At 36.6% G+C, this 27,603-nt stretch overlaps 1 protein-coding gene across 2 annotated transcripts in view; it reads left to right on the top strand.

Moving 5' to 3' along the window:
• Nucleotides 1-1,818: 1,818 nt before the first annotated feature.
• PAFAH1B1 (platelet activating factor acetylhydrolase 1b regulatory subunit 1) overlaps nt 1,819-27,603 on the top strand; it is a 36,664-nt gene continuing 10,879 nt past the window's right edge. The window contains exons 1-6 of one of the 2 annotated variants that reach the window (XM_004706870.2): nt 1,819-2,038; nt 18,034-18,118; nt 18,392-18,466; nt 19,356-19,562; nt 24,370-24,538; nt 27,348-27,450. In XM_004706870.2, coding sequence (XP_004706927.1) covers nt 2,007-2,038; nt 18,034-18,118; nt 18,392-18,466; nt 19,356-19,562; nt 24,370-24,538; nt 27,348-27,450 — 671 coding nt within the window. In that variant the 5' untranslated portion in view covers nt 1,819-2,006. Of the gene's footprint in view, nt 2,039-18,033; nt 18,119-18,390; nt 18,467-19,352; nt 19,563-24,369; nt 24,539-27,347; nt 27,451-27,603 lie in introns of those variants that run through there. The other variant, XM_045299346.1, reaches the window with a different exon arrangement.

Here is a 27,603-nt window from a genome sequence, read left to right as displayed (position 1 = left end):
AAGTTAAAAATCTAAAATGTCCTTCCTGTGCTTCCTACTCATTTTCTTTTCTCTATTTCAAGCCTTTTAGTGACCTTATTCTCCCTCAGCAAAAAACTTCCTTTTCATTTCCTAGAAATATAAAAATATGCTTGCATCTTTTCCTTCGTTTTTGACACAGTGGAAGGAGGTGATCTTTCATTTTGTGCGAGACATGCTCTTCATTTTTACATCAAGTTCATCCCATTCCTTTCGTTTTCCTCATTCTCCTATAGGTATTTCCTTCTTCTGACTGAAAAAAGGCATTATGGTAATAGAAAATGATATGCAAAATTAGAGAATAGTGTAAGGAGTGAGTCCTTATGTATCCATTAGCCAGTAGTTACTCTGCAATCTTATTTCATATGTGTCCTCCTCCCAGTTTTCTTATTATTTCCAAATTATTTTGAAGGAAATCCCAGATTTCACTTCCAGATTTTTCACTGCCTAAGAGGAAGTACTTGTGTTGAGGGAGTACTTGAGTCGAGGCCCAATGTCCATCTGCAACCTTAATTCTTAACACATAGATATGAGTACATAGTTCTGTTCCCCTCTCGTTTTATATATATTTGTATATTTACATATGTACATGCCTGTATTTATTAGACCTCTATAAAGGTCCTTTGTCTTCTGGTTTCTTCTATTTCCTTTTACTTTCCTCTTGTCCCACCATCATGTTTGGCCTTCATTTGGGTTTAGTAATTCCTTGCTGCTACATTGGCAAGACAGTTCTTCTCTGGCAGTTCTTGTAATTGGCTGAATGACAATAGTTGTTGCTTCTTCTGCTTTTTTTTTGTTTTGTATTTTAGTACTTCCTGGAGTCTAGTGGAAATTCTAGCTACCTACTTTTTACCCAGTGTGATAACACAAACTAAGCTTTGTTTGTAAATTTGGAGATTTAAATAATGATTATTTGAGAAATACAGTAATTATTTGTTCCACTTTACTACATTTATTCTCATTGAAGTGACCACAATACCTTTTAATTGTTGTATAGAAATTGATTTTATGTGGTTCAAATTACAGAAAGCTCTGAAATGTTGTTAATAATATTTTGCAAAAACTTAAGTTAGAAAGTGGATTAGTGTCCGAGCACAAAAAAATCTAAGATATAATCTCATGTATAAACCGAGTTTTCCAGCACACATTAATGCCGTTTTTGTGGTAAAATTAGGTGCCTCGGCTGATATTCAGGTCAGCTTATACTTGAATATATATGGTAGCCTATTTAGTTACTTGTTTTTAAAAGCCTGTGCTTCTAAGGGACACAAAATAAATGGAAATAATATTAAGTTGGTTTCTTTTAAGTACATTGGTTAAAAGGAGGTCATTGGTGACTGACTTTCAACCTTAAAGTTTACATAGAGTTATCATTGATTTGTGTATACTTGTAGTAAGTTTTTTTCCTGACTTACCCTCAGCCCTACCCACTGTCATTTTGGCAAGTTAGAAAATTTGGTTTTTGTCTTTATAAAGGATTTGTAGTCTTCTAGAGACATATGTTACCTGAGATGTAATGAAATTGGTATCATTGTATCTGGCATGTGACATGGTTGGGAGTGGGGTAACAAAATACTAAATTAAAAAATTTTGCTGTTTGACCCAATCAACTATTAAAACCAATTTATAATAAGTAACATTTTATATTTTAGCATTGATAGATTTCCACAGTAGATTTAGAACATCATCTAATATTTGTATTAGCATCCCAGTAAACTTCATCCTTCAAATAATTAAATTAGAACTAGTTTAAATTTTAAGTGAAAGAAGTAGTAATGTTTTCTTTCTTTTTTTCCTTAGGTGGAATGAACCTTACTTGTTGAATATCTCCTGGTTACCGTTGGATTCACTTGTAAAAGGACCAATTTCCCCCTGTGTGGAAGCCACTTAGTGGCATATTTAATTATAAATCCAGGGGTCACAAAGCCTTTGGTTTCTCAGAAGAGGGAGATACCACTGTATCTAATAAGCTTAACAATACAGCCAAAATGGTGCTGTCCCAGAGACAACGAGATGAACTGTAAGTTATTGTTTGGTATTTTAAAAACAAAACCACTTAGAAGGGAGAATGTTCAAAAAAACCCAAACCTACTCCCACCGATTTTGATTAATAGCACCAAATTGGTAAACTAACCCTGCTTTGCCAAGATTGAAGCTGTTGTGTGTTTTTGAGACAGTTCTGGCTCACCCTCGAGGACAGACTAGAATTTCTTGGTAGAACTTCCCTGGCTGAAGTCTTGATGGGAGGGAGCCATAGGAAGTCCATGGTAGAAAAAGGAACGCCTCTTTACAGCTAATAACTTAGAGAACTTAAGCTATGAGGTGGCTACTTATGATAGTTAATGAAAATACGTATTGAGACAGACATGAAATGGCTTCACTGCAATATTACAGCATTCTACTTTTGTAGGTGAAGAATATATGTAAGTAAATGTTAGATGTGTTACAATGTTAATGGATTTTCTTTGAAACAAAGAAACCATAGTGGAGCGGTTTTAGATTTGCAATATGTTTCTCTGTGCTTTTCTTCCTAGGTGCCCATAGTATTCTCTCTCTTACTTTTATGTTCACTAAGATCTCTTACTTTACTTCTATCTTCTCTGTTCAAGAGAAGACTCGTTAGACTGAGAAGGCCAGAATGAACTTCGGTAAGAGAATTACAAACCTAAGATGAATTAAAGAGGTCTTAAGAGAAGTCTAGCTGCTTTAAATGAATTCAAGTCTTCTGCCTTAATAGCTTATAGCCCCAATTATTAAAGGATGAGATTTTTAAGAGGAAGAGAAGGTACTCATGTATGCCAGTGAGTTCAACTTTAACCTTTAAATTGTTATTCTTTATTATTATTGACCGAGCTTAGATTTGCAAGCAATAAATTAGACCAGACTAGTTTTCTTTTGAGATTTAAATAGAAACGTCCCATTTAAAAGTAGTATATTAAGATTTTTCTTTAATATCTGTTTGGTTCCTAATTCTTCTTGGGGCAATTTTGATAACATTTCATTGTTTGAGTATGTTACTTACCTGGTATAGAGGATGAGTCCTTTGCATAAAATATAGGCAGTCCTCAGATTATGAACAGGTTCCATATCTAAGTCTGTCTTTCTGATGAGTGTGTATGTATGTTGATTCATTTCCAATATTGATGTAAATTATTTGTCTTAGTGTATGATATACAGCATACCTTTCTAGTCATTAAATTTTTTTTTAAGACCTTCCAAATACACTAAAAACATCTCTAATCTATAGTAATGTTAATAGTAATATTTTGAATCTGATCACAGAATAACACCTGTTTGTTGTTAGGAATCACTGTATGTACCGCTAGTTTTTAATATGATAGGCTTTACCAGGGTAACTATGAAGTCAACCGTTTATAACCCAACGACTATGCCTGTATGTTGGTTATTAGAAAAGTACGAAATACCCTTGTAAATTAGAATAATCAGCCGCTTAAGATCAAAACAGTAGTAGTTACCAAAAGACAAAAATTAGGTGGAAACGAGAAATGAAAATAGGAAACACAAGGAGGAAAGAGGATAAAAGATGGTACATTGTGGGTGCTATAAAATTATCTGCTCTGTAAACCTTCGCCTAATTCACAAGAGGAAGGGTGTGTGTGTGTCCGTGTCCTTGTGGACTCACCCACTAGCATGGAGTTAATGCCAATTTATAACATCCCTAGAGAGGGTTTCCCAGGCTTCAGAAATCTTTGGGGGAACAGCCAGCCTCATCTTTCTCCAGCAGACGGCTAGTCGGGTGGAACTAGCCAGGCTTGTAATTCGCTCAGCTTAAAGTGCCACCAAGGCAGGGTGGGTAAATGGACCAAATGGCAGAAATAGCACAAAGAGTAGGTTTTGTCTAATGAGATGTTTGAATTGCTGGACTTTGTCTTGTTTCAACTTTTAAAATAATAGAAAGCACCTTTTCAATTTGGTAAAATTACACGAAGCTTTAAAATCAAATTGAAGTACTGAATTAGACTCTCAAATAGATGGAAAGATGATTTGACTGTAGATATGATGTAGTTTAATACAAGCAAACATTCAGATCTAGAATGTAAGGTATGACTTACGGATTTTAGATAGTTATGAATCCATTACCTTGAGCTGAATTATTTATAAGCCTCTTTAATTTAGATTCATTTTTAAAAGCTTCTTATTTTTCAAACTAGGATAGTGTATAATGAACTCTCCACTCAGTATAATTATGCACTGAAATATGGGTTGAATTTGTCTCCCCAAAATATATGCTGAAGCTCTAATCTTCACATCAGTGTATGACCTTTTTAAAAAGAGGTTGTTGAAGATGTTATTCATTAAGGTTAGGTCATTAAGATCTTGCTTTAAAAAATTTTTTTAAACCAAAACATTTTTTGGACATAATTTACTTATCACACAATATAGAGGCTTAAACACACTAAAAATGGTTGTGCGGTCATCACCACCATCAGTTTTAGGACATTTGCTTCATTCTTTTATTCCTCATTAGCTCCCCATGTCCCCTCCAACTTTCCTTGTCATAACCCTAAGAAACTATGTATCCAATTGCTAACTACAGATTTCCCTATCCTGGAGAAAAGCATACCCATTCAGAAACCACCACCAAACCCTCAGTTCAAAAGAAAGCAGAAAATAATTAAACTAGACCAAATTCACAGTGGGTCAAAGGGAAAACAAATGATACAGGGTTAAATTGTAACCTAACTACGTCTGTATTAATCCACTTTCCAATACACTCTGATAGCAGTGCTAGTCACATCCATAGCCAATGGTCAGAGGGAGTTCACTTGATCCATTGTGAGTTCCTGCAAATCGATTTTGAGCTTTTACTGTCATCCATAACCAAACCAAGTGCTCAGAATTCAAGCTGAAATAGATCTTAATCTCTTTGTAACTGGTGTTCTGATGAGGAGACAAAGACAGAATGGAGGCCAATATGAAGACAGACAGAGGGAAGATGGCCATGTGAAAATAGAAGCACAGATTACAGTTCTGTTGCCACAAGGCCAGGAATGCCTAGGGCTGCCAGAAGCTGGGAAAGACATGAAAAGTCTCCTAGAACCTTCTGAGAAATTATGGTCTTGCTGACTGACACCTTGATTTCAGACTGCTAGCCTCCAGAACTGTGAGAGAATGAATTTTTGTTGCCATATAATGAGTACTATCCATGGGGAACCCCTCGAGAATTAATGTAGAACTGTGTTCCACAGGTATAAACCAGAGCTGTAACCCTAAACTAAACCTGTTGCTGCTAAGTCAATTTTGACTTAAAACATTCCTTTAGAATAAAGTAGAACTGCCCCATAGAGTTTGCACGGCTGTAGTTTTTACAGAAACACTGCTATAAATCCTCCCAATAAAGGGCTGCTAGCGTGAGTTGAGCGACCTTTTGGTTAGCAGTTGAACACTCCAGGGCTCCTTCAAACTCCATAAAGCCAAACCTCAGCCGTCAAGTCGATTCCACTCACAGTGACACCTTCTTCTACAGGATAGCCATGACTAATATTTACCAGCACAGACAGCCTATCATTTCTTATGTGCAGTAGCTAATGGGTTTGAACTGCCGACCTCAAGGTTAGCAGCCCAAATGCGTAAGTACACAATTCTTAGAAACTCAGACCAGTGAGAGAGACTGGCTTAGAACCCATTTCATGACTCCTCATGTTAGTGTCACTCATTAATAGACTTTAAAAGTACATCTAGAACATTTAGGATTATTTGAAGTTTTTGTAAATAGAAAAAATCAATATAAGAAAATACAGAAAAAGAAAAGAAAAAAGAATTTTTCCAGATTCCACCTGTAGGCAACTCAGTGTCACTATTTTGGTATATACTCAGATTCCCTTTAGATTTTCCAATCTCACTATTGTTTTTATTGTTGTGTTTATGTAGAATGTAATAATTTAAATCATATAACTTAGTAGATAAGAGCTTTTGGAGTCAAAGAAAACAGCGCAGAGGGCCACAGCTGATCTCCTTCGCTTCCTAATTGCAACATGATACGAGGTCAGGCACCCTCGTCTCTACCCTCTCTCTTTTTATAACCTATTCTGACACCAGCTGTTCCTCCCAAGACTCTACTGCGCTGGGTTCAAGCCGTTGCAATAACCACACAGATCTTACAGATAATACAATTAGGAAGGTTTATGAGGGAAGTTAACAGTTTACTACAAATCAGGATTATTAAGGATACAATCCTTGATCTCTTTCCACACTTTGAAGCGGGGTCTACCTGGTCCTCGGTCTCATAATGTGTTCCTTTGTTCTCATTCATGGTTGCAAGTAGCCTTTGATGACTCCTGGTGGTCCTGGGATTTCTTTATGCTTCTAGGATAGCTCTTACAGACAGAGAATGGCTTTGATGGAGATGTGATTTTTGTCTTTCAGCATATCATATCCCCAAGGAAACAAGGCCCTAACTTGATTCACACTAAGGTGGAGATGCAATCCATTCCCATCTCACCCTAGTCTTACAGCAGAGCGCGCTCTCTAAGATGGGATTATAGCCGACAGGCAGTGTTTGAAATCTGTAATACATCACATAAGGAATTAGAGCTAGAAGGGGGGGCCATATTAATTGAGTACATCTCAGTTTGAATTTAAACAAGTCACTTCTCAGTCCATGTCCTCATTAGTAACTTAAGGGTACGTTGTCCTAGGGTTATGAGATTGGTAAAGAACACATGTGGAATGTTTGGCATGGTACCTTATGGTGACGTATATGTCTCTTAAGGCTTGGCTGCTTTTGCTGTGGGTAGTATTCCGTTAGCTGTTTTTAAAGCTTTACTGCTTATTTTCTTATAAAAACAGGAAGTGAGTTGTAAAAATCAAAGTACATATGTGTGCATATAAAGTTGTATTCCTACAGTTGATAAAACTTTTTGTTTTAAAGTCACTGTGAGTTTGTATGTTTGTGTGTATTTGTTCTACCTTTTGTTCTTTGCAAATTGCCTGTTCATAGTGTTGCTACTTTTTTTCCTATTGGGATGCTTATATTTTTATTGTTGGTTTCTAAGAGGATTTTATTTTACTAGGATAGTTAGGATAATTATACTAACTTATGTGTTGCAAATAGGTTTCATGTAGTGTAATCTGTATCTTTTCCTGATTGTTTCCTTTATAGAATCATGCTTACTAATCATGACTTAACCAAAATTTCATTTTTATTTTTTTTAGAGTTTCATTTTACCCCAATTAAAAAAAAGTTTCATTTTATATCTGTTTAAGTTAGGTGTGATTTATTTGCTACTTTCTATACATCTGAACATTTTCTTGTGGTTTGAGTGAAAGTTTACAGAGTGTTATCAGTTTCCCGTGCCATAATTTGTATGCATTTTGTGGCGTTCCTCTTTGGTTTCCCCATTTTTGTTTATCCATCTTTGCTCCTTTGTGCCTTCTGAGCTTTTGTTTTGGGGCAAGTACTGTTCTGTTGGTCCTGTGTAATTGATTGCTATCAGGAGTATGTTCCTCATGGGCGTTAATTGTGAATTGTTTGACTGAAAGGTGATCACTGCTCATCAAAGTAGGATGTAGAAATTTCCCTTGGGAACTATGTTATGCCATTGACCTTAGTGCCTTGGATGACTAAGACACTGAGGTCTATTGCCATAACATAGTGGGCTGTGATCAGCAAAGTCTGCTGTTCAAAACCACCTGCCTCTCCCTTAAAGAGGCTTGGAAACTCACAGGGGCAGTTGCAATCTCCAGAATGTATCAGTAGTTTCCCCATATACACCCTGGTTCCATGGAACTGATCTCCTGTCCTTTCCAACTTTCTCATTTTTGCTTTTAAGCTGATGTCATCCTTTTTTATTTTATAGCTAATTGTTCTTAGGAACACATTTCTTTCTCCTGGTTGGTGGTATTTGTTGTATAGGCCAGTCTATTAATTGACTGAAAGGAAAGAGAGGGAGACCTTTTTTTTTTTTTTTTTGGTTACTACCCAGGGCCTTTTAGACATTTATAACATCATTTGGGGGCCATACTGGTCGAATTAACTCACCCTTGATGTGATGGCTAGAATTGCTTCTCTTGCGAGAGATATGCAGTGCTAACTGGTATTGGCAATAGAAAGCTCAGGCCTTAGATGGCCCGTGGGCCCTGATGCTCCCCCACCCTATCTTCGGGTAATAGTTTGAGGGGCTTCTCCAGCCTCTGTCAGACCAATATGTCTGGTCTTCTTAAATGAATTTTAGTTGTATCCTACATTTTTCATTCTTGTATTTTACTACAAATATTTTTCTCAAGATAAATATTTATGTATTTTGAGGAGATAAACCTTTTTTCCTTTTAAATAGTTTTTCTACTTTATGGTGTTTTCCCCCCTTTATATTCAGTTTTTTTTTTTTAATTATAAGTTAGTTTAGAAAACAACTGACCAACAGAAATGGGAAACTTAGCACTCTAGCAAAACCATACTTTTGCGTTTTTACTTCTTTTTATCTCTGTATGAGTTTTCCATACCCCATATTTGTAATCTTAGAATCTGGAACCTTCTTTTTTGCCTATTACTCAGTGCTTTCATAAATCTTTTCTATATTACTACATATATTTTATTTAACTTAATTTACATTTTAGAATATTCGTGTTTAAAATTTTACATTTTAAATAATATATGTTGATGAGTAGTATCAGTATACATATACCTTTCTGGTTTAGGGTTATATATTTTAATTAAACTGCTTGGAGTGGTATACTGTGTCTCAAAGTTTATTCACATATTTATCAATATTCTTTTGGCAAATGGTCTTTTAAAATGAGGCCAGTTTACATAGTTACTACTATGAAGCATTGGGTTTTAATACTTTAATGTGTCCCATTAATTTATCAGTGGAACGATAATATAGTCCAGTCCAGTTAGGGTTTAAGCACATACTTAAAATCCTTACTTTACATAGTAGGAGTTTGAGATTTGTTCATAAATTCAATCAGTTAGTTGTAGATTTGGTATACAAATCTAGGTGTTTTGAAGCTGCTTTTTCCATAATACGGTTTGCTTGTTTTTAAAATAAGATATAGAACTTTTCAAAAACTTTTATGAATTGGGTGAAGGTTTACAGAGTGAATCACTTTTCCTTTCAACAATTCGTTGATACTTTGTCTTCATGTCATAGGTTATAATCTCTACAATGGACAATATCACTTCTCCTACTTCCTGTGTATCCAGTTTCCATTTTTCTTCCTTTCCTCTAACTTCCAATTTTCTGAACTTTGATTGTGAGCAAATGCTAACTTTTAAAATCTCCAATGACTGATTATTCTAAGGTATCTGCTCCCCCTATTGTTACTGTCCCCTTATTTAAAAACGAAACAAGCAAACTCACTGCCATTCAGTGAGATCACACTCAGAGTGACTCTGTATGGGATTTCTGAAACTACAAATCTTTACAGCTTCCCCCCATGGAGTCACTGGTGGGTTTGAATCACTGGCCTTGAAGTTAGCAGTCCAACACTTGCCCAACTACTCACCCAAGATACAGACCATGAGGATGAGTTCATTTCCAGGTCTGCAGGGTGACAACGGGCCATAGTCTTGGAAATCTACTGGTCCCTATCTTTGATGAGAAAACCTGGTACTTTTTATGCTTTTTAATTTTGTTTCATATTTTCCTCCACCTTACCCCAGGATCTTCTAATGTGATAGCTTTCAGAGCATTTTAAGCATCTAATGCTTCTGGTCTCCGAGACTGAGCTGTATAGTCCTTTAGTCCATTAGGACCAGTTGTTTCTAGTCTCCATTTTCTTTACTCTTCATTCCCATCTGGGAGAGACCAGTAGCCGCACCTTGGTGGCCAGTCACAAGCTCTTAAAACCCAGTTGCTGCTCACCAAAGAAGGATGTAGATGTTGTCTGCATTGTGCCAGTTGACCTTAGGCTCCCTGGAAACTGTGGTCCTGAACTCCCAGCTACAGCACTTCATATCTCCTACGTGTTTGCTAAGAAGCAAAAACTAATTGCTAAGTTTTCGTAATTTGACCCCCTTATTTTAAAAGCTATATTTTACTTTAAAAAACTAGGTTGAAGAAGATTAATTACACAAATGGTTTGTGTGCAATTCATAGTGGTTCATGCCCCACACAGTGACTCTGGAGAAGAAAGACTTGGCAAACTACATCTGTAAAGATTAAGTCACAAATTAACAAAACTTACAGTTATGTAACCTCTACCATATTGTGGACATTGCTTCCCATAGAGTGATTGTTAATATTTCTCATTATTACATCAAAGTAAAAAATTACTAAGGCCCTCCTGAGTTATCAAAATAAGACTAAAGCATTTTCATTTTGGGTTTTTAAAAAAACATTTTTGAAATTTTAATTTTTTTTTTTTTAGATGAAAGTCTTTAGACGTTCTTAAAATAATATTTCATTCTCTATTGTCGGAGTACTAAGATTTTTCCTTGTCGTTATTATACTTGTCAAAAGAATAAGCCAGTAAACTAAAAGAAAGGTATTTATATGTGGGTTTGAACCAAAATTATGAAATTAGTGATTGCTTTTAAAAGCCTATTTCAACACTTATTTATAAAACAGTGAAATGTGGAAATCACTTCAGATGATCAAGTGACAGAGAAAAAGTTAAACACCTGAGGCTCTTATTTTGTGCTTGAGGTTGGAGGTTAACCAGAGGCCTGGATGCGTTTCAGAATGAGGGAAAGGACCCCAGGGACAAGTAAATGATTTATCAAGCAGCATGATATTGACAACTGTATATGACTTTACGACTTAACCTATACCAGTTTTAAAGTGATAAATTGGTTATGAACAAGATTTGGAGATTATCAAATACCCTTCTATTTACCAGAGGGTAAGCACTGTGCTCTGACTACAAAAGAAGTCGTGTTTAGCCAGATGCATGAGATGCTGCTTGCTCATACATGGATGACTGACCGGGTTTTAAGAGATCTTCATTTTTATCTGTTAGGGCTTGATTTACTATAAGGTTTCACCACTATTATGTTAGTTTAAGAGTGATTTCTTTTTCGTGTTAATGAAGACTTTCCATTGTCTAGGAGTGTTTTAAAATCAAGAATGCAATATTGAAATAATTACCCTCATAAAGGGTCTGAGGTCTTACAAGCTTGTCTTAAAACAAGCAGCCATCTAAGTGAGATATCAGCTACATCCACATGGAAGAAACACACTAGCCTATGCCATCTAAGAATCATAAAGAATAAAAATCTAAGCTCAGAAGAAGTTGTATTGGAGCTTAAATTCTGAGCACCCAGTTTTCAGAAGACTGGATGACAGTTAAAGGCCAAAATCCACGAGTAGAGTTTCATGAAGACCCTCTGATTATTGTCCAGAGAGGTAACTAGCCTTTACCTCAGAAAGAATTAATGTGCCATGATGCTCGCCTTCCCGGCACGATTGCTGAAGACAAATGGGTGCATAAGCAAATGTGGTGAAGAAAGCTGATGGTGTTCGGCTATCAAAAGATATAGCGTCTGGGGTCTTATAGGCTTGAAGGTAAACAAACAGCCATCTAGCTCAGAAGCAACAAAGCCTACATGGAAGAAGCCCACCAGCCTCTGTGATCCCGATGTGTCGTTGGGATCAGGTATCAAAGAACAAAAAATATCATTGTGAATGTGAGGGGGCGTGCGGAGTGGGAACCCAAATCCCATCTGTAGGCAATTGGACATCCACTTACAGAGGGTCATGGGGGCAAGACGAGCCAGTCAGGGGGCAGTGTAGCAATGATGAAACACAACTTTCTTCTAGTTCTTCAATGCTTCCTCCCCCTCCCCCCCCCCCCACTATCATGATCCCAATTCTACCTTACAAATCCGACTAGATCAGAGGATGTACACTGGTACAGATAGGAACTAGAAACACAGGGAATCCAGGAGGGTGGAGGGAGGGTGAGGTCGAAAGGGGGAACCGATTACAGGGATCTACATACAACATCCTCCTTGGGGGATTGACAACAGAAAAGTGGGTAAAGGGAGATCAGACAGTGTAAGACATGACAAAATAATGATTTATAAATTATCAAGTGTTCATGAGTGAGGAGGGAAAATGAGCTGATGCCAAGGGCTCAAGTAGAAAGCAAATGTTTTGAGAATGAGGATGGCAACAAATGTGGTTGACCCAATGGATGGATGGAGTGTGAAAAGAATTGTAATAGCCCCCAATAAAATGATTTAAAAATAAATAAAATGGTTCGAAGGGAAAAAAGAATGAATACGTTGGAAAATGGATTAATGCAGATATACTTGGGTTAAAATTTACCATCCTATTATTTTCCCTAGACTCATTTTAAATTTGTTCTAGTCTTTGATTAAGGTCTTCTGTTTTGGGGGTGGTTTCTTGCCATTTTTTTCTAATTCTAGATAGTTACTGGTTTGGCTTTTCATTTTAGGGGGGATTAATTTAAATTATGGCTGCCAGCTTTAGGAGCCCTGGTGTTATAGCTAAGCATTGGGCTACTAACTGCAAGGTCAGTGACTCAAACCACCCGTCTCTCTGCAGGAGACAGAGGAGACTGTCTGCTTCTGTAGAGATTCACAGTCTCATAATCCGCTCCTGTAATGTCCCTGGCAGCTGGATTCCAAGCGACAAGTGTGCTTATAGTTTAGTTACTTTGATAGCCATTTGTTTATCACTCACTTTCTTTCTTTCAAAAGAAATAAAGATTTCCATCCTCAATAAAACTGATGAAAATCAATTCTAGTTTTTGGCAACTGAAAATACTAATGGCCCTAGATGTATCCTTTAAGCTGTTAAAAACAAGAGATTCTTCTTTTATACGTTTAAGTGATGACTGTACATCTTGCCTGAGTTATTAGAAGTCCCACATCACTGGAACAGTGAAGTTAGCTTAGATATTGAGAGGTCAGGTGATGGTGGGGGTGAAAACTTACTGCCCATGAAGACCCAACTTATTTTTTCTAACTTTGATTATGTGACTTGAAGTGTAACTGACAAAACTATATCTGATAAGGGAATAGAATTGACTAAAGGTCTACTGGGACTCGGATGTAGGCATTGGCCGTCATTGAGGAGCTTTGCACAACTGTCCCATACTAATTTATACTTTACTTCTAATTTATTGACTTTTTTTTTTTACTTCAGAAAGATGATGCTGTGTGCTTTGCAGATTTACAGCTTCAGAAATTCTACTGAGCAGCATCTATACTCTGCCCTATCTTGGGAGAAAGATGAAAATTCTACTTCCATAGGAGTATAGAAACTCACCGGGGGCAGTTCTACTCTGGTCATAGGCTCGCCATGTGTCCACCGCTATTTTCCTTCTTATTAACTATGACAGACAGGCAGGGAGCTACCCCAACCCACAGCAACCTTACATGCAATAGAATTCAGTGTCTCCCAATCCTGTGTCGTTCTCCTAGTGACTGGCATGTTTGAGTCCCTCTCGGTGGCTGTTGTGCCGATTCATCATACTGAGGGTCTCCTTTGCCTTCGTTGGCCCTCAACTTCACACACTTTTAATTCCTTTAGCAGTTTATTCTGCCTGGTGACATGTCTGAAGCCAGCAAGTCCAACAGTGCTGTTTTGATCTGTAAGGCTTTCATTGGCTCATTTTTGGGAGTATAGCACTAGGCATTTTTTCCTTGTCTATCTTAGTTTGAAGGATTCTCTGAAACCCATCTAACCTGACTCTGCTGGGACTTGAAACAGCACTGGCTTAGCTTCTAACACTACAATAATAGCAAGCTACCACGGTTGACAGGAGGGTGGTGGTAACAGTGAGGTGCCTTACATACGTCAGTCTGCCGATGTGTACTGTACTATTGGGAAGAGTTCATTCTAGTATTTCAACAGAATGGTTGTTAGAATCAAATGAGACTGCAAATGTTACTGGGTTCTTGTTTTTCTGCCTCTGGAATTAAAGTCTTATAAAACATATAAATGTGTAAGATACAACTATTTTGATGTGCTGCAGTATGCACATTTAAATTATCTGCATCTTTCTCATAAATCATGCTTAATACATATCTTTTAAAATATATGGATGTTGGATTAAGCCACACTGAAGTTGGGTATTTTGCAAAGTTTAAAAGTCTTAATATTTAATCTATATCATAAGAGTTATATAAGCAAAGTATGGAGGTGTCAAGTCATCCCCCCCAAAAAATCAAATGCTAAGTAACTCAAGTGTTTGAAAAATAAAGGTGGTAAAGGGGCATTCATATCTGCAGCAATGAGCATAAATGGGGTACAACTTTGCTAGGGAACAGACTTTTCTGAGGCTAGCTATCAAATTATCCTAATAATATAGATCTCTTTTGACTCAGATATAAAGATATGAGAAAGGGTTTATCTATACGGATTTTTGTTTGCAATATTATTTAAAATGATGGAAAAATAGAAACAACCAGAAATCCAGCAATTAGATAAAGCTTAATACTAACAGCTTTAGTGAAATTTGCTGCTTCTGTGTGACATTATTTGGACACTAAAATAACTGATGTTTTCACTGAACAGGGAAAGATTTTCATGACATATTGAATAAAATTAGCAGGTTAATATACTTGCTTAAAAGCTGTATACATTTAGGATCCCAGTTTGTGTATGACAGGTTTATTCTGAACAGAGCATATTTAAACATGTCCCTCCAGTTAGGGACTGCAGACTGTTCTCTTAGTAATATGCTTGTATTAGTCTTCTCAGGGTCCCTTCCCCCAGAAAGTCCAATCAGAGTGTCTTCTGAGGGGATCTGCAGGCTGATCAGAGCAGAGAGCTTAGCTCAAAAGGTTGTGGTGACACTCTTGAGGACTCCCAAGTGACTTCTTATTAAAGGTGTAGTTGTTATAATTTATACACATTTGCCAGGGGCTCAGGTGTAAGGCACATGTTTTGAGAATGATGATGGCAACGGGTATGCAAATATGCTTGACACAATGGATGTATGCATGGATTGTGATAGGAGTTGTACGAGCCCCAAGTAAAATGATTAATTTTTTTAAAAATACAAAAAAAAGTTTGTACACATTTTCAGTTATATGGCCTTGCTTGAGTGTTGTAAACTGTGTACCATGTGTCAAGCAACTCTTACATTTTCTGCTTTGTGTGTTATTTGCTTTTTATAATAATAATAATAATAGTAATAAAGGAAACCAAGAACTAGCTTTTAGCTTCTTTGTTTTCCTTATTATTGGGATATTCTAACCAAAGGGAAATTTATTTGGGGGGAAGGTTTTTAGCCAACACAGTATTTGATGGGAGTATCAAGAGATAGCCACTGTGACCTTCTTTTGCATTGTAAGACCCAAATAGGTCTAATTGGTTGAAGTTAAAAAGTCGACTTCAGGACTGTATGAAGATCTTTCTTAATGAATTGAGTTACCCAGCAGCCCTGGTGGCGTAATGAACTGGTCTGATTCAAACCCACCAACCACTTAGAAGAAAAAAGATGAGATTGTTCACTCTTGCAAAGATTTAGAGTCTCAGAAACCCAAAAGGATAGTCCTGCTCTGTTTCAAAGGATCCCTATGCATGGGAACCAACTGGTCGGCAGTGAGTGAGAAGTAGAATAGGCCAGAAGGGTGCAGGCTGTGGTATATGCTGCAAACAGGTACAGATTTTAGGATCACGTTGAGAATTTCTCAAATCCATGTCCCTGAGTGCAAAGCAAACTGTTAGGGTACTTTGATCTTGGGCATTCTCGTTTACCTGGAACATAAAAATTTTTGGTTAATTCCTGATTGTTATTCCCCACTATTGTATTTGAGCTTTTTTATTTTTAGTTTTTATTGTAAAAACGATTTGTTTGTTTTTAAGATGTCATTGAATTAAAACTTAATTCCAAGAATCCTACAATATTACTGGAGTTTTTTTATTTCCCCAAATCTTAAGTAAGCAGTGGCATTGTGTTATTCCCCACTATTGTATTTGAGCTTTTTTATTTTTAGTTTTTATTGTAAAAACGATTTGTTTGTTTTTAACATGTCATTGAATTAAAACTTAATTCCAAGAATCCTACAATATTACTGGAGTTTTTTTATTTCCCCAAATCTTAAGTAAGCAGTGGCATTGATGTTTTTTATGGCAGCATTGCTTGTAGGAACAAAAGTCATTAACTCATAATTTCAAAAAAGAGGCCTAAATCTGCTGATAAGGACTGCTTAGATTGTTTAAAACAGCTTCATGTGAAATAAAGTAAAATACAGAAGATTTATGCATTTTATTTCAGAAATAGGTAGCCGTTCTCTCTAAACTATATAATTGTACATGTATTTAGATTATCTTTGAAAGAATACACAAAACACTAGTGAAATGATTGCTTTGAGGATGGAATATTAAGGTTCATTGATGGGCCTTTATTGTATATATACATATTCAAATTTGCTTAATCGTGTGTATATATTAACCTTTAACTTTGTAATCAGTGTTTTTAAAAGAAGTCCCAAGCAAACACTTACGTATGTGGCATTGAGGCATCGTGGAGTAAACTGTGCTGGAGTGGTGATAGCTGATCTCTGAAAGTCTGTATGTGAAGAGAGCATGTAAAAGGGGCCTAGTCTCGGGGAGGAGACGAGCCAGTCAGGGTGCGATCTAACAATGATGAGAAATACAACCTTCCTCTAGTTCCTAAAGGTTTCCTCCCCGCTCCCACTACCATGACTCGAATTCTATCTTGCAAGTCTGGCTAGACCAGAGGATGTAGACTGGTACAGATAGGAAGTGAAAATACAGGGAATCCAGGATGGATGAGCCCTATAGGACCAGTGGTGTGAGTGGCAAAACAGGGAGGGTAAAGGGAGAATGGGTAGGGAAGAGGGAACCGATTACATGGAACTGTGTGTGACCTCCTCCCTGGGGGACAGACAACCAAAAAGTGGATGAAGGGAGACGTCGGACAGGGCAAGATATGACAAAATACCCATTTATAAACTATCAAGGGCTCATGCGGGAGGGGGGAGCGGGGAGGGAGGGGAAAAATGAGGACCTAATGTCGGGGGTTTAAATGGAGAGAAAATGTTTTGAGAAACGATGTACAAATGCGCTTGACACAATTGATGTGTGTATGGATTGGGATAACAGTTGTATGAGCCCCTAATGTTAAAAAAGAGGGGAAAAAAAATGAAGAGCTGATAACAAGGGCTCAAGTAGAAAGAAAATGCTTTGGAGAAAGAAAAAAAGAAAAAGGGGCCTAATTTAGGATCTCTAACCTTGGAGTTCTTTTTAACCCTAAGTGGATGTCATTCCATGGTAGTGTAGTAATTTTATCACTTATGTCTCCCCCCAACCTCCCTAGCCAATCTAATGCTTTAAAGCAATCTCTGATCTAAAAATACTTTAATTTTTCTTTAATAAAAATATTTTTCTGCTAAATAAGTCCAAGTTTGCCAGTCTGTCCGTTAACATAATTGGTAATAAGGGAAGGCAAAGTTGGTGGTGAACACTGCCGCACATTGTTATCTAATTACTTATGTATCAGTTTTATCTAGAACTATAGCGTTAAGAGTGCCCACAGTTTATGAGGTAAGCAGCACATTAGAAATTGATTGCTAAAAGGGCAAGAATGGTAGCATAATATGGACATACTGTGATCAGGGCCTTAATACTTAGTTCCTTTTTTGTGATTTAGATGAGAACTCTCTTTAAAACAAGTCTTCCTCAGGAACAATAATGGGAGTAGTGATACCATCAGGGTAGAAGGAAGGTCGATAACCTTTCTCCCCTGGGGAGAACAACATCTCCCTGGGGGATGAACAACAGAAATGTAGGTGATGGGAGACAGTGGCTGGTGTAAGATATGAAAATAAAAATAATTTATATTTATCAAGGGTTCACAGCAAAGGGAGGGGGAAAGAAGAGCTGATAGCAAGGACTCAAGTAGAAAGAAAATGTTTTGTAAATGATGATGGCAATCTGCATAAATGTGCTTGATACAATTGATTTGTGGATTGTTTATAAAAGCTGTAAGAGCCCCCCAATAAGATTTATTTTCTTTAATGTCTTAAAAGCTTAGGAGGTTTTAAGTAAACTGCTCTTCAACAGGGAAACGAGATTTTGTTAGGCATCATGTGGGCTTGTTCTCTTTCAGAAACCGAGCTATAGCAGATTATCTTCGTTCAAATGGCTATGAAGAGGCATATTCCGTTTTTAAAAAGGAAGCTGAATTAGATGTGGTATGTGGTATGGTTTTTTTTTTTAATATATCTAACTATTCATAGTAAATGAGTGGATTTTACTTATGCATCAGTAGTTAGCAGTCAGTCCATTGCCCTCATTTGTCTTTTGTTACTCTGTTCGACTTGCCATTAAATTTGTGTATGGTTCTTATCTTTCACGTAATCAGATGTTAAGTAATCTTGTGGTCTATATGACTTGGGTTCTCATAGCTTTTATTTATTTATTTAGAGTAATTATAGCTTTTAGATAATTGTCATTTTTCCCTCCAGAATGAAGAATTAGATAAGAAATATGCTGGTCTTTTGGAAAAAAAATGGACATCTGTTATTAGATTACAAAAAAAGGTAATGGGGATATATTTTTAAATACGTATTAGTTGTATTCAGTGAGCTCCCACAAATGTTGTAAATATATGAAAAAAAATTATACATCCATTAGTAATTATGTCTAACCAACTCACAATACATTTTCTGTACATTATGAAACTTTTGACCTAAGCTTGATCATTTTTAATACATGAGCCTACCTTATGTAATGGGGGTGAGTGGGTGACTGTTTGAGTTGAATCTGTACATCCCTGATTTCAACAGCTTAGTCCTGAAAGAACTGATTGGTATACTCAGAAAGGAAACACATGGAGCCAAGGTGGTGCTAACCTTAAAATGTGTCTGTAGATAAGTCATTTTCATCTCTTGAGCTTTTCCATTTTTTGATCTGTAAATACTCTTAAGTCATGTTTCAAGCTTAAATTGATACTTTTAGTAAGTAAAATTGAAATAAGTAAATTAACCTTGAAATAACAAGTTAATCCACAAAAAGCTGTTAGAAAGGTGGCTAGCACATAGTAGGTGTTCAGTAATTGTTAGCAATATTACTATTAGCATATATAATGTGAATGGTCATTTGGAAGGAATTTACTACAAATGGCTGGTTTAGAAACGAAGGCACGTTCACTCCTCTTTTTCTAAATTAGAAGTAGAAAATACTATGACCAGAAATAAAGATTTGAATTTCTTGGAAGTTTGTAGTTAATTGAGCCCAATTTTTCTGTTTTCAGTTTTTGTCATACCATTATGATATTTTGGTGTTATTATAGATAATCTGACAAATCTTTGGAAATTAATTAATGTGTTCAAGTATCCTGCTTCTATGCAAAATTGTTTTTTTTTAAAATAATATAGCAGGTGTTCTTTCCTATTAGAATCTATAAATAACTGCATGTTCCTTCTCAAGGTTATGGAATTAGAATCAAAGCTAAATGAAGCAAAAGAAGAGTTTACGTCGGGTGGACCTCTTGGTCAGAAACGAGACCCAAAAGAATGGATTCCCCGTCCACCAGAGAAATACGCCTTGAGTGGTCACAGGAGTCCAGTCACTCGGGTCATTTTCCATCCTGTGTTCAGTGTTATGGTCTCTGCTTCAGAAGATGCTACAATTAAGGTGGGTTTTACTGGGGGTGGAGGGGTGTGTGTGTGTCCCTGTGTGTGTGCGTGTGTGCCCCCCAAATGGAAAGATGTGCAAAGGGTGATGATTACAGGCAGACTTAAAGTTAACTGGGTGAAGATAATAAAAAGATCCTGAAAATGAAGATGCAAGCTGAGGGACTGAGAGACTCTTTGAAACTGTGTGTGATTGGTGCTAAACCTTAAAAGACAGATTTAGAATAAAATTTCATTGTAGCTCCTGAGAGGCATGCTGCCAAGGAATTTCAGAAAATGCAGAGCTGTTAATTTAGTGTTGGGAAGTAGATCACCTTGAAGATTTTTGTTCTTGGTGAATGAGAAAGTACAGCATGCACCTTACTCAAGGGTGATATGTGATGATACAGGTTTGTAAAATTAGTGATTCAGGGGTGAATATATTCTGCACAGTAATTCAGCGAGAGGGTCATTTAAATATGACTATCCTTGACATACTTAAGACTGTCTTAGATTGTAAGTTAAATGTCCTCTTTCGAGTGTGAAAATGTAGGAATTTAAAATTTTATAAGCAGCATATTTCTCTCATGTTTGAATTTTGTACAGAAAGCAAATACTACATTTTAATGCTTTTGTCTTTTTAATCAGATAAGTTGTTTTATGATACAGGCGTGATAAATGATGAAAAGATAATTGAAAGGGTTAGGTAGATTAACTAAGGCAGTGGTTCCTCAACCTTCCTATTGCTGCGACCCTTTAATGTAGTGTTGTGGTGACACCCCCCAACAATAAAATTATCTTCATTGCTACTTCATAACTATAATTTTGCTACTGTTATGAATCGGGTGACCCCTGTGAAAGGATCATTTGACCCCCAAAGGGTTCACAACACACCGGTTGAGAACTGCTGCTCTCGGGCATGTTTCAATTTAAATCTAGAGTTTGTTGCATTCGTTGTAGTATAATTAAGTAACTATGAGTATAGATTTTATATATACACACACACATAGATTTCACATAATGACAGACAAGCATAAGACAATAAAATGTTGACATTTCAATGACTATTTTTACTGCTTTGCATATTGCCTACCATTAAAAAACTCAGGTTCTATGCATCGCAATAAGAAAAAGAAAATTTATTGAGTAGCTGTCAACATATGCTATACTAGAGAGATTAAAAATAAAAACTAAAAAGACATGGGTTTAGTGCTGAGACATCTTTGCTATTGAACAAAGCTACAATCAAGTAGTTGAAAGTGAATTAGGATTTTATGCAGTAATGAATGGTGACAAAATAGAAACAGTAGATTAGGAATGACCATTTCAATACTATAGTACATTCAGAAAATTTGGGCTGGGTGGGAAAGTAATCACATTCTTCATGTAAAACAGTTCAATGATGAGTACAGTTTTCCAAGCCAAAGGCAGGGGAGGGGTTCTTCATCGTTTCTGAGTCAGGGCTGCAGACTGGAAGGAGTCTTAGTTTAAATGTGTAGTACCATAAATTGGCTGTAATAATTACACATCTGGTACATTAATATGTTACTATTTGTCAAATGTATATAGACATGAATTAAAATAGTATTTCATGCTAGTTCTTAGCATTGTGTGCTGAAAAAACTGCAACTGTTACAGGTAGGAGGGAAAGTAGACATTCTTGAACAGGTTAACCCTTTAAATACTTTGATTTTGTAGCAGTGGCTTTAAAAGTATGGACAACACTTGTTAGTAATCCATTTTACTGTATCTAATAAGTGAATATTACAAGAAACTTTAAAGCACACACACATATATATGTATAATTATGTCACCTATCACCAAAACTAATGGTTGATTCTTACATTTAGTTGTTAATTAAACGTGTACACATGGTTGTTTCAATAAAGAAAGTAGTTTTACAAGGGGGACTTCAAAAGGTTCGTGAAAAATTCCATTATTTTAACAGTTTTCCCACAAACTTTTTAAACCTCTTTTGTAGTGTAATTCATTATTATTTTGACTAAATTTACTGTAGAAGTATTTTCTATGTTTCTAATGATGGTATAGAGTCCAAGCTCTGGGTTCAAGTGGTAACTGTACTTCTCTTTTCTTATTCATAAAATGAATATAATATCTAGCTCATGAGGACTGAGTTAATTTATGAAAACTGCTTAGCACAGTGCTCAGCACTCAGTAACTTAACAGCTCTCTTAGTATCGTGCTAGACCATTAACACATCCGTGTCCTGGGGACTGTGTTATTTTCAGCCAGTTGCTATCATAAATACTGCTGCTCTTTTTTTTTTTTAATTGTTTTATTAGAGGCTCATACAACTCTTATCACAATCCATACACACATCAATTGTGTAAAGCACATTTGTACATTCATTGCCCTCATCATTCTCAAGACATTTGCTCTCCACCTAAGCCCCTGGCATCAGCTCCTCATTTTTCCCCTCCCTCCCCGCTCCTCCCTCCCTCATGAATCCGTGATAATTTATAAATTATTATTTTTTCATATCTTGCCCTGTCCCATATCTCCCTTCACCCACTTTTCTGTTGTCCGTCCCCCGGGGAGGGGGCTATATGTAGATCCTTGTAATTGGTTACCCCTTTCCACCCCACCCTCCCTCTACCCTCTGGTATCGCCACTCTCAGCACTGGTCCTGAGGGCCCTCCGCCCTGGCTCCCTGTGTGTCCAGTTCCCGTCTGTACCTGTGCACGTCCTCCGGTCCAGCCAGACTTATGAGGTAGAACTGCTGTTCTGTTCTGCTGCTTTTAGACCTCGTTTCTCAATATTTTGTGGCATAAAAAACATTTTATTCCCTTCTGCTTTTCTTCCTTCAGTGTAGTATAGTTAGACTGTTTCTGAAGAATGGCTGTCATAGAGATACTGTGCAAAAATTGTGAAGAACACAGTAAGAGGCGTTTCTGCAATGTGTAATTATCTGCAATGTGTGATTATTTGGGGCAAAGTGCTTGATATGTTCATGGCTCAGTTTTCTCAATTGTTGGGGAAGGCTTGTTAAAAATACTAACACCATAAGGTAAGATATAGTAGCAGAATAAATTGTAGCTGATGTTACAGTTAAAAAAAAAATTATGTTACGGTAAATAATTTCTTTTTGTGTGTGTAAGTAATTTCTTGTGTAATGGTAAGTTCAACAGGATTGCTCTTTTAGAGCCAGCCTGTTCTATAGCCTTCCTCAACATCTGACTGCAATACTCAAGGGGAAATGACAACTTGGAACAAGTCATGATTGAAGTTTTAATTGGACCATTTAAATTTTTGAATTGTTACTTCTGAATGTCATTTGGAACTAACAAGTAAGGTGTTGCCAACTTCAGTATGTATACATAAATAGGAAAAAACTAACGTATTTGTAGGAAAATGGACATGAACAGACAGGTTATAGAAAAAGAAAAAATAATTGGCAGACATAAAACCATTCTTCATCTCATAATAAAAGAACTCCCGATTAAAATCATAATATATGTCAATATTGCCAAGATACTTCTTTACTTTTTAAGTGGGAATTCCCAGTGATGATAAGAGTTTGTCAGTTACATTTGATATAATATTTTGGAAATGTAACTTACTGGAGTACATGAAAGACTTAGAAAGTTGAAAACTGTGGACCAATGTTATTCTTGGACATAGATGTAAAATTTCTAACAAGTTATTCACAAACTAAATACAGCAGTCCATAAGGAAGATAATTAATACATCATGAAATAAGGTTTATCCCAAAATGAAAAATTGGTTCTAGAATATAGCTACATGGTCAGTATAAAAAAATATTATTTTCTGGAAATTAACAATAAATAATTTAAATTTTAAAATACCATTTATGGTAGTATCCAGAAACTCTAAAATACTTTGGCATAGACTATATATAAAATTAAACACATGATACTTTTCATGTAGAAGTGCTAGGACATTTAAATGGTAAAAACTAATTTGGGAAATGCAGCCACGTTTTCTGTAAAGAAAATATCTTTGGAAGCTAGTTTATTTTTCTTTAGTGTGTTTTACATAGTTCTGAGTATGTATCTAAATTTGCATTGTTTATTTTTACATAGCTATCATGTACATCTTGTACATTCCTTACAAAGTTTGTTTATTTAACCATTACCCTAATGTTGAGCATTTATATTTCTTTAAGTTTTCAGAATGCATTTTCTAGGTTTCCCCAAATTAGTTGCTATGCAGCCTCCCAGAGATCAATTTATGCTTACCTGGGGAAAAATAAAATCAATCATATGACCACCAGAATAAACATTTAGTACGTTCTTGAGATTTATTCCTTATGATGCTCATACTTGATATTATATAAATTATTTATTTGCAATTTATTTTTTAATCAGAAAATTATATGATTTAAAAATTAATTATCCGTATTCCTATGAATTTTTTACTTCACCTCTTACGTATCTGGGTTCTACTACTCTTTTACTACTGTTGCTTCCTAAAATTGTAGATAAACGTCTGCCTGTCATAACATGGGAAACTTTTATTTTTAAACTCATTTACATGTCTGTTGCCTGCTTCCATGTTAAGAAAGGACTGTGTCTTGTTCAGCTTTATCAGCCTAACCACTAGCACAGTTAGGTATGTGGTAGACACTAAATATCTGTGTTAATAATCAAAACATTAGTTTGCTTTATAAAAATATATTTTAAAGACCCAATTTATACTTGATGATGTGATATTTCTGGGACTCTTCATCTTTTGCTGTCACTTTTCGAATACTTAGTCAGTAAGGTGCAGACCAGCCTCCGAGTGCCACTGTGAAACTAACCAGGAGAGATGGATGGGTGTTAACTAGTTTTCTCTTTACTTGACAGGTTTGGGATTATGAGACTGGAGATTTTGAACGAACTCTTAAGGGGCATACAGACTCTGTACAGGATATTTCATTTGACCACAGTGGCAAGCTTCTGGCTTCCTGTTCTGCGGATATGACCATTAAACTATGGGACTTTCAGGGCTTTGAATGCATCAGAACCATGCACGGTAAGGGCTGAAGAATAGGTTTGATTTACTTTTGACCCCTAAAGGTGGGAGTAGCCAGAAGAGCAGCATTTATTGAGGTTCCCCGAGTCCCAGCTTCACAGGGTGATGTGTAAAGGTCACGTGACAACTGCACATAAACAGGTTCATGAAAGCTGAATACTTGGGGGATCTTTTATAGTAGTTTCACTTTTAATAGCTGTGTTATTCCCCCACATTTTATTATTTTGAAAAATACAAAACCTACAGAAGAGGTACAAAAAAATAGTACAGCCAAAAAGCCTGTGCCTGCAGTTGCTACCATGTTGTCACATGTGTTGTCTGCTGAATCATGTAGAATTCATATAGATCCTTGTACTCTGTTTACAGGAACCCCTGTGAAGTAGTGGGTTGGTGGCTTATTGGGTTGGTTACATGTTGGGATACTAACAATATGATCAGGAGTTCAAAACCACCAGCCGCCCTCCAGGAGAAAGACAAGGCTCTCTACTCCTGCAAAGAGTTACAGCCCACAGGGATGGTTCTTCCCTGTCCTGTAGGGTCACTATGAGTTGGAATTAACTCAATGGTAGTAAGTTTGAAAGAAGTTTTTTTTTTTTTTTTAATACTTTGTTTTAAATGCTGTGGTTTTACTAAATTCAGCCTAATTGCCACCATTTCTGTGTGTGTGTGTGTGCGCGCGCGCGTGCACATACACTTTTCTTTCTTTTGGCCCCCACCCCTGTATACACTTTTCATTCTACAACTATTCTCACTATCCCTTTAAAGTAGTGGTTCTCAACCTTCCTAATGCCACAACCCTGTAATACAGTTCCTCATGTGGTGACGCCAAACCATAACATTATTTTCGTTGCTACTTCATATCTAATTTTGCTACTGTTAGGAATCTTATTGTAAATAATCTGATATGCAGGATGTATGTTCATTGTTAAGAAATTGAGCATAATTAAACATAAAGCATAGGGATTAATCACAAAACAATGTGTAATTGTATATTGTGAAATATTTATGTGTTTTCCGATGGTCTTAGAAGATGATTTAGAACCCCCAGAGGGGTTGCAACCCACTGCTTTAAAGGTTTCTATATTAATAGAAAGACTCCTAATGGTGTAGTGGGTACACATTGGGCTCCTACTGTCAAGGTCTGCAGTTTAAAACCACCAGCTGCTCTCAGAGAGAAAGCTAAAGCTTTCTACACCTGTAAAGAGTTACAGTCTTGAAAACCCGTAGGGGCAGTTCCACCCTGGGCTACAGGGAAACGACTTCCTGGCTGAGAAGTTTCTGTATTGCAGTTTTGGGGGATATTAATAGGGATTTCTAGTGTAGCATTTCAGAGAGACTAATACTGTTTCTGGCTGTACGGATTCCTTGCCGTCACTGTTTGCTTACGTCCGTGGAGCAGAGTGTGACATAGATGGTAGGTGTGACACGGTAGATGAGAGTTTCTTTTAGAAAGTTTTAAGTGTCTCTTAAGAGTTACATATAATGTTAAATGTTTATGCATGTTTTTGTATATAAAAGCTGCCAGGACATTTATGTATGATTGAAAGAACAGGAAATTAACTTTTTCTCAAATGAGAAGCTGAAATCCTGGCGGGGGGGTTGGGGGGGGTGGTGGGGGGGGGGGACAGACACTGGCTTGATTCCCCTTTAATGTTCTTTGTTGGTCATTGTGAGAACTTGTGGAGACTTTGCTGAGGTGGTGTGGCTTTGGGGAAAGATTGTGGGGTTTAGCATTGGATTTGTCGGTTCAAATTCCTACTTGTTTACTTTGACATTAGACATTTTAGCTTCCCCAAGTCATAAGGTTATTATGAGGATAAGACTGTATTGAGATCCTGTATCTGATGTTTCGATTGGTACATGGTTCATAGGAGGTGCTCACTAAAAAGGGATATTTGTTGTTTGCTTCTTTAAACCTGATATGTGGCTAGGTTTTGTTAGAATAGGTTATTCATTCAATGAGCGTGAGTCCGCTGTGTGATTACAGAGGGTGTTACTTCAGGGATGTGTGTTCCCACCCACGTTAAATTCACTTGGAAAGCTTAGCAGCTCTGGTGAATCTCTTTCTAAGTCTAATTGATGTTTCTGTAAGCCACGTGCAGTTTGTTATTCTGACTTGAAGAAAAGGAAAGTCCTTCTAATCATGGTAGACTCCTTTTAACCATTATAGACTATCTGAAAACCGAGGCTTTTGCTGCAAAAGTGCAAGCCCTTTGAAAATATGAATTAGATTATTCTCTCTTTGTTCTGAAGAACATTAACAACAAAAAAGAATTATTAGCCATTGTGTAAAATACAGAACCAAATCGTTTTTTAAAAATTTGGTCCGTTTTAGCTTTGTCAATCATGTGCCTGTCTTATATTATGTTAGCATATCAACCATGAGGAATGGGTGATTGGGTGTTTTCTTGTTTGTTTCATATGCAACTATTCAAATAAGGAGGACTCGTGGATGTATTAAAATTCTTATAATCCTGATGTTTTGTATTAAGCAGTTGTATAAGTTGTGATTTAACCAGAAGCATGGTGCCTACATATGTATTTTCTTATAGACTGATTTGTTAGTTACTAGTTCCTTAACTTTCATAAATGTAAATCCAGGTTTCTTGAAAATTCATAGAAAGCCCAGTGTAGTCTAACTTATTCACATTTTGATGATTTTGTTTAGTAAAGGTTTCTATGGTTTTGTAGCAGTTCTTTTCTGCATGCCCTCATAATTAGAATTGTGTAATATTTGAAATCCCATGGTACATGGAGAGTCACGCATGCTTCATGTGTATCACTTACATGCATTGCTGTGTTGTTGTAGGCCATGACCACAATGTTTCTTCAGTAGCCATCATGCCCAATGGAGATCATATCGTTTCTGCCTCAAGGGATAAAACTATAAAAATGTGGGAAGTGCAAACTGGGTAAGTTTATTTAAACAGATATCAGCGTGTGTGTGTGTGTGTGTGTGTGTAATTGTGTTGTGAAAAGGGGTTATGGCAGGTCTGTCTGGATAGGACAGGCTGGATGAACAATCTGGAGGAGAAAACAAGGGGACTGACAGTTTGGGGGGAGGT

This window comes from Echinops telfairi, unplaced genomic scaffold (genome assembly GCF_000313985.2).
Source record: "Echinops telfairi isolate 266 unplaced genomic scaffold, ASM31398v2 ScPeMD7_7458;HRSCAF=8496, whole genome shotgun sequence".
Classification (NCBI taxonomy): Eukaryota; Metazoa; Chordata; class Mammalia; order Afrosoricida; family Tenrecidae; genus Echinops; species Echinops telfairi.
Note: the sequence above shows the minus strand (reverse complement) of the source record. Positions and strands in the feature narration are given on the sequence as shown.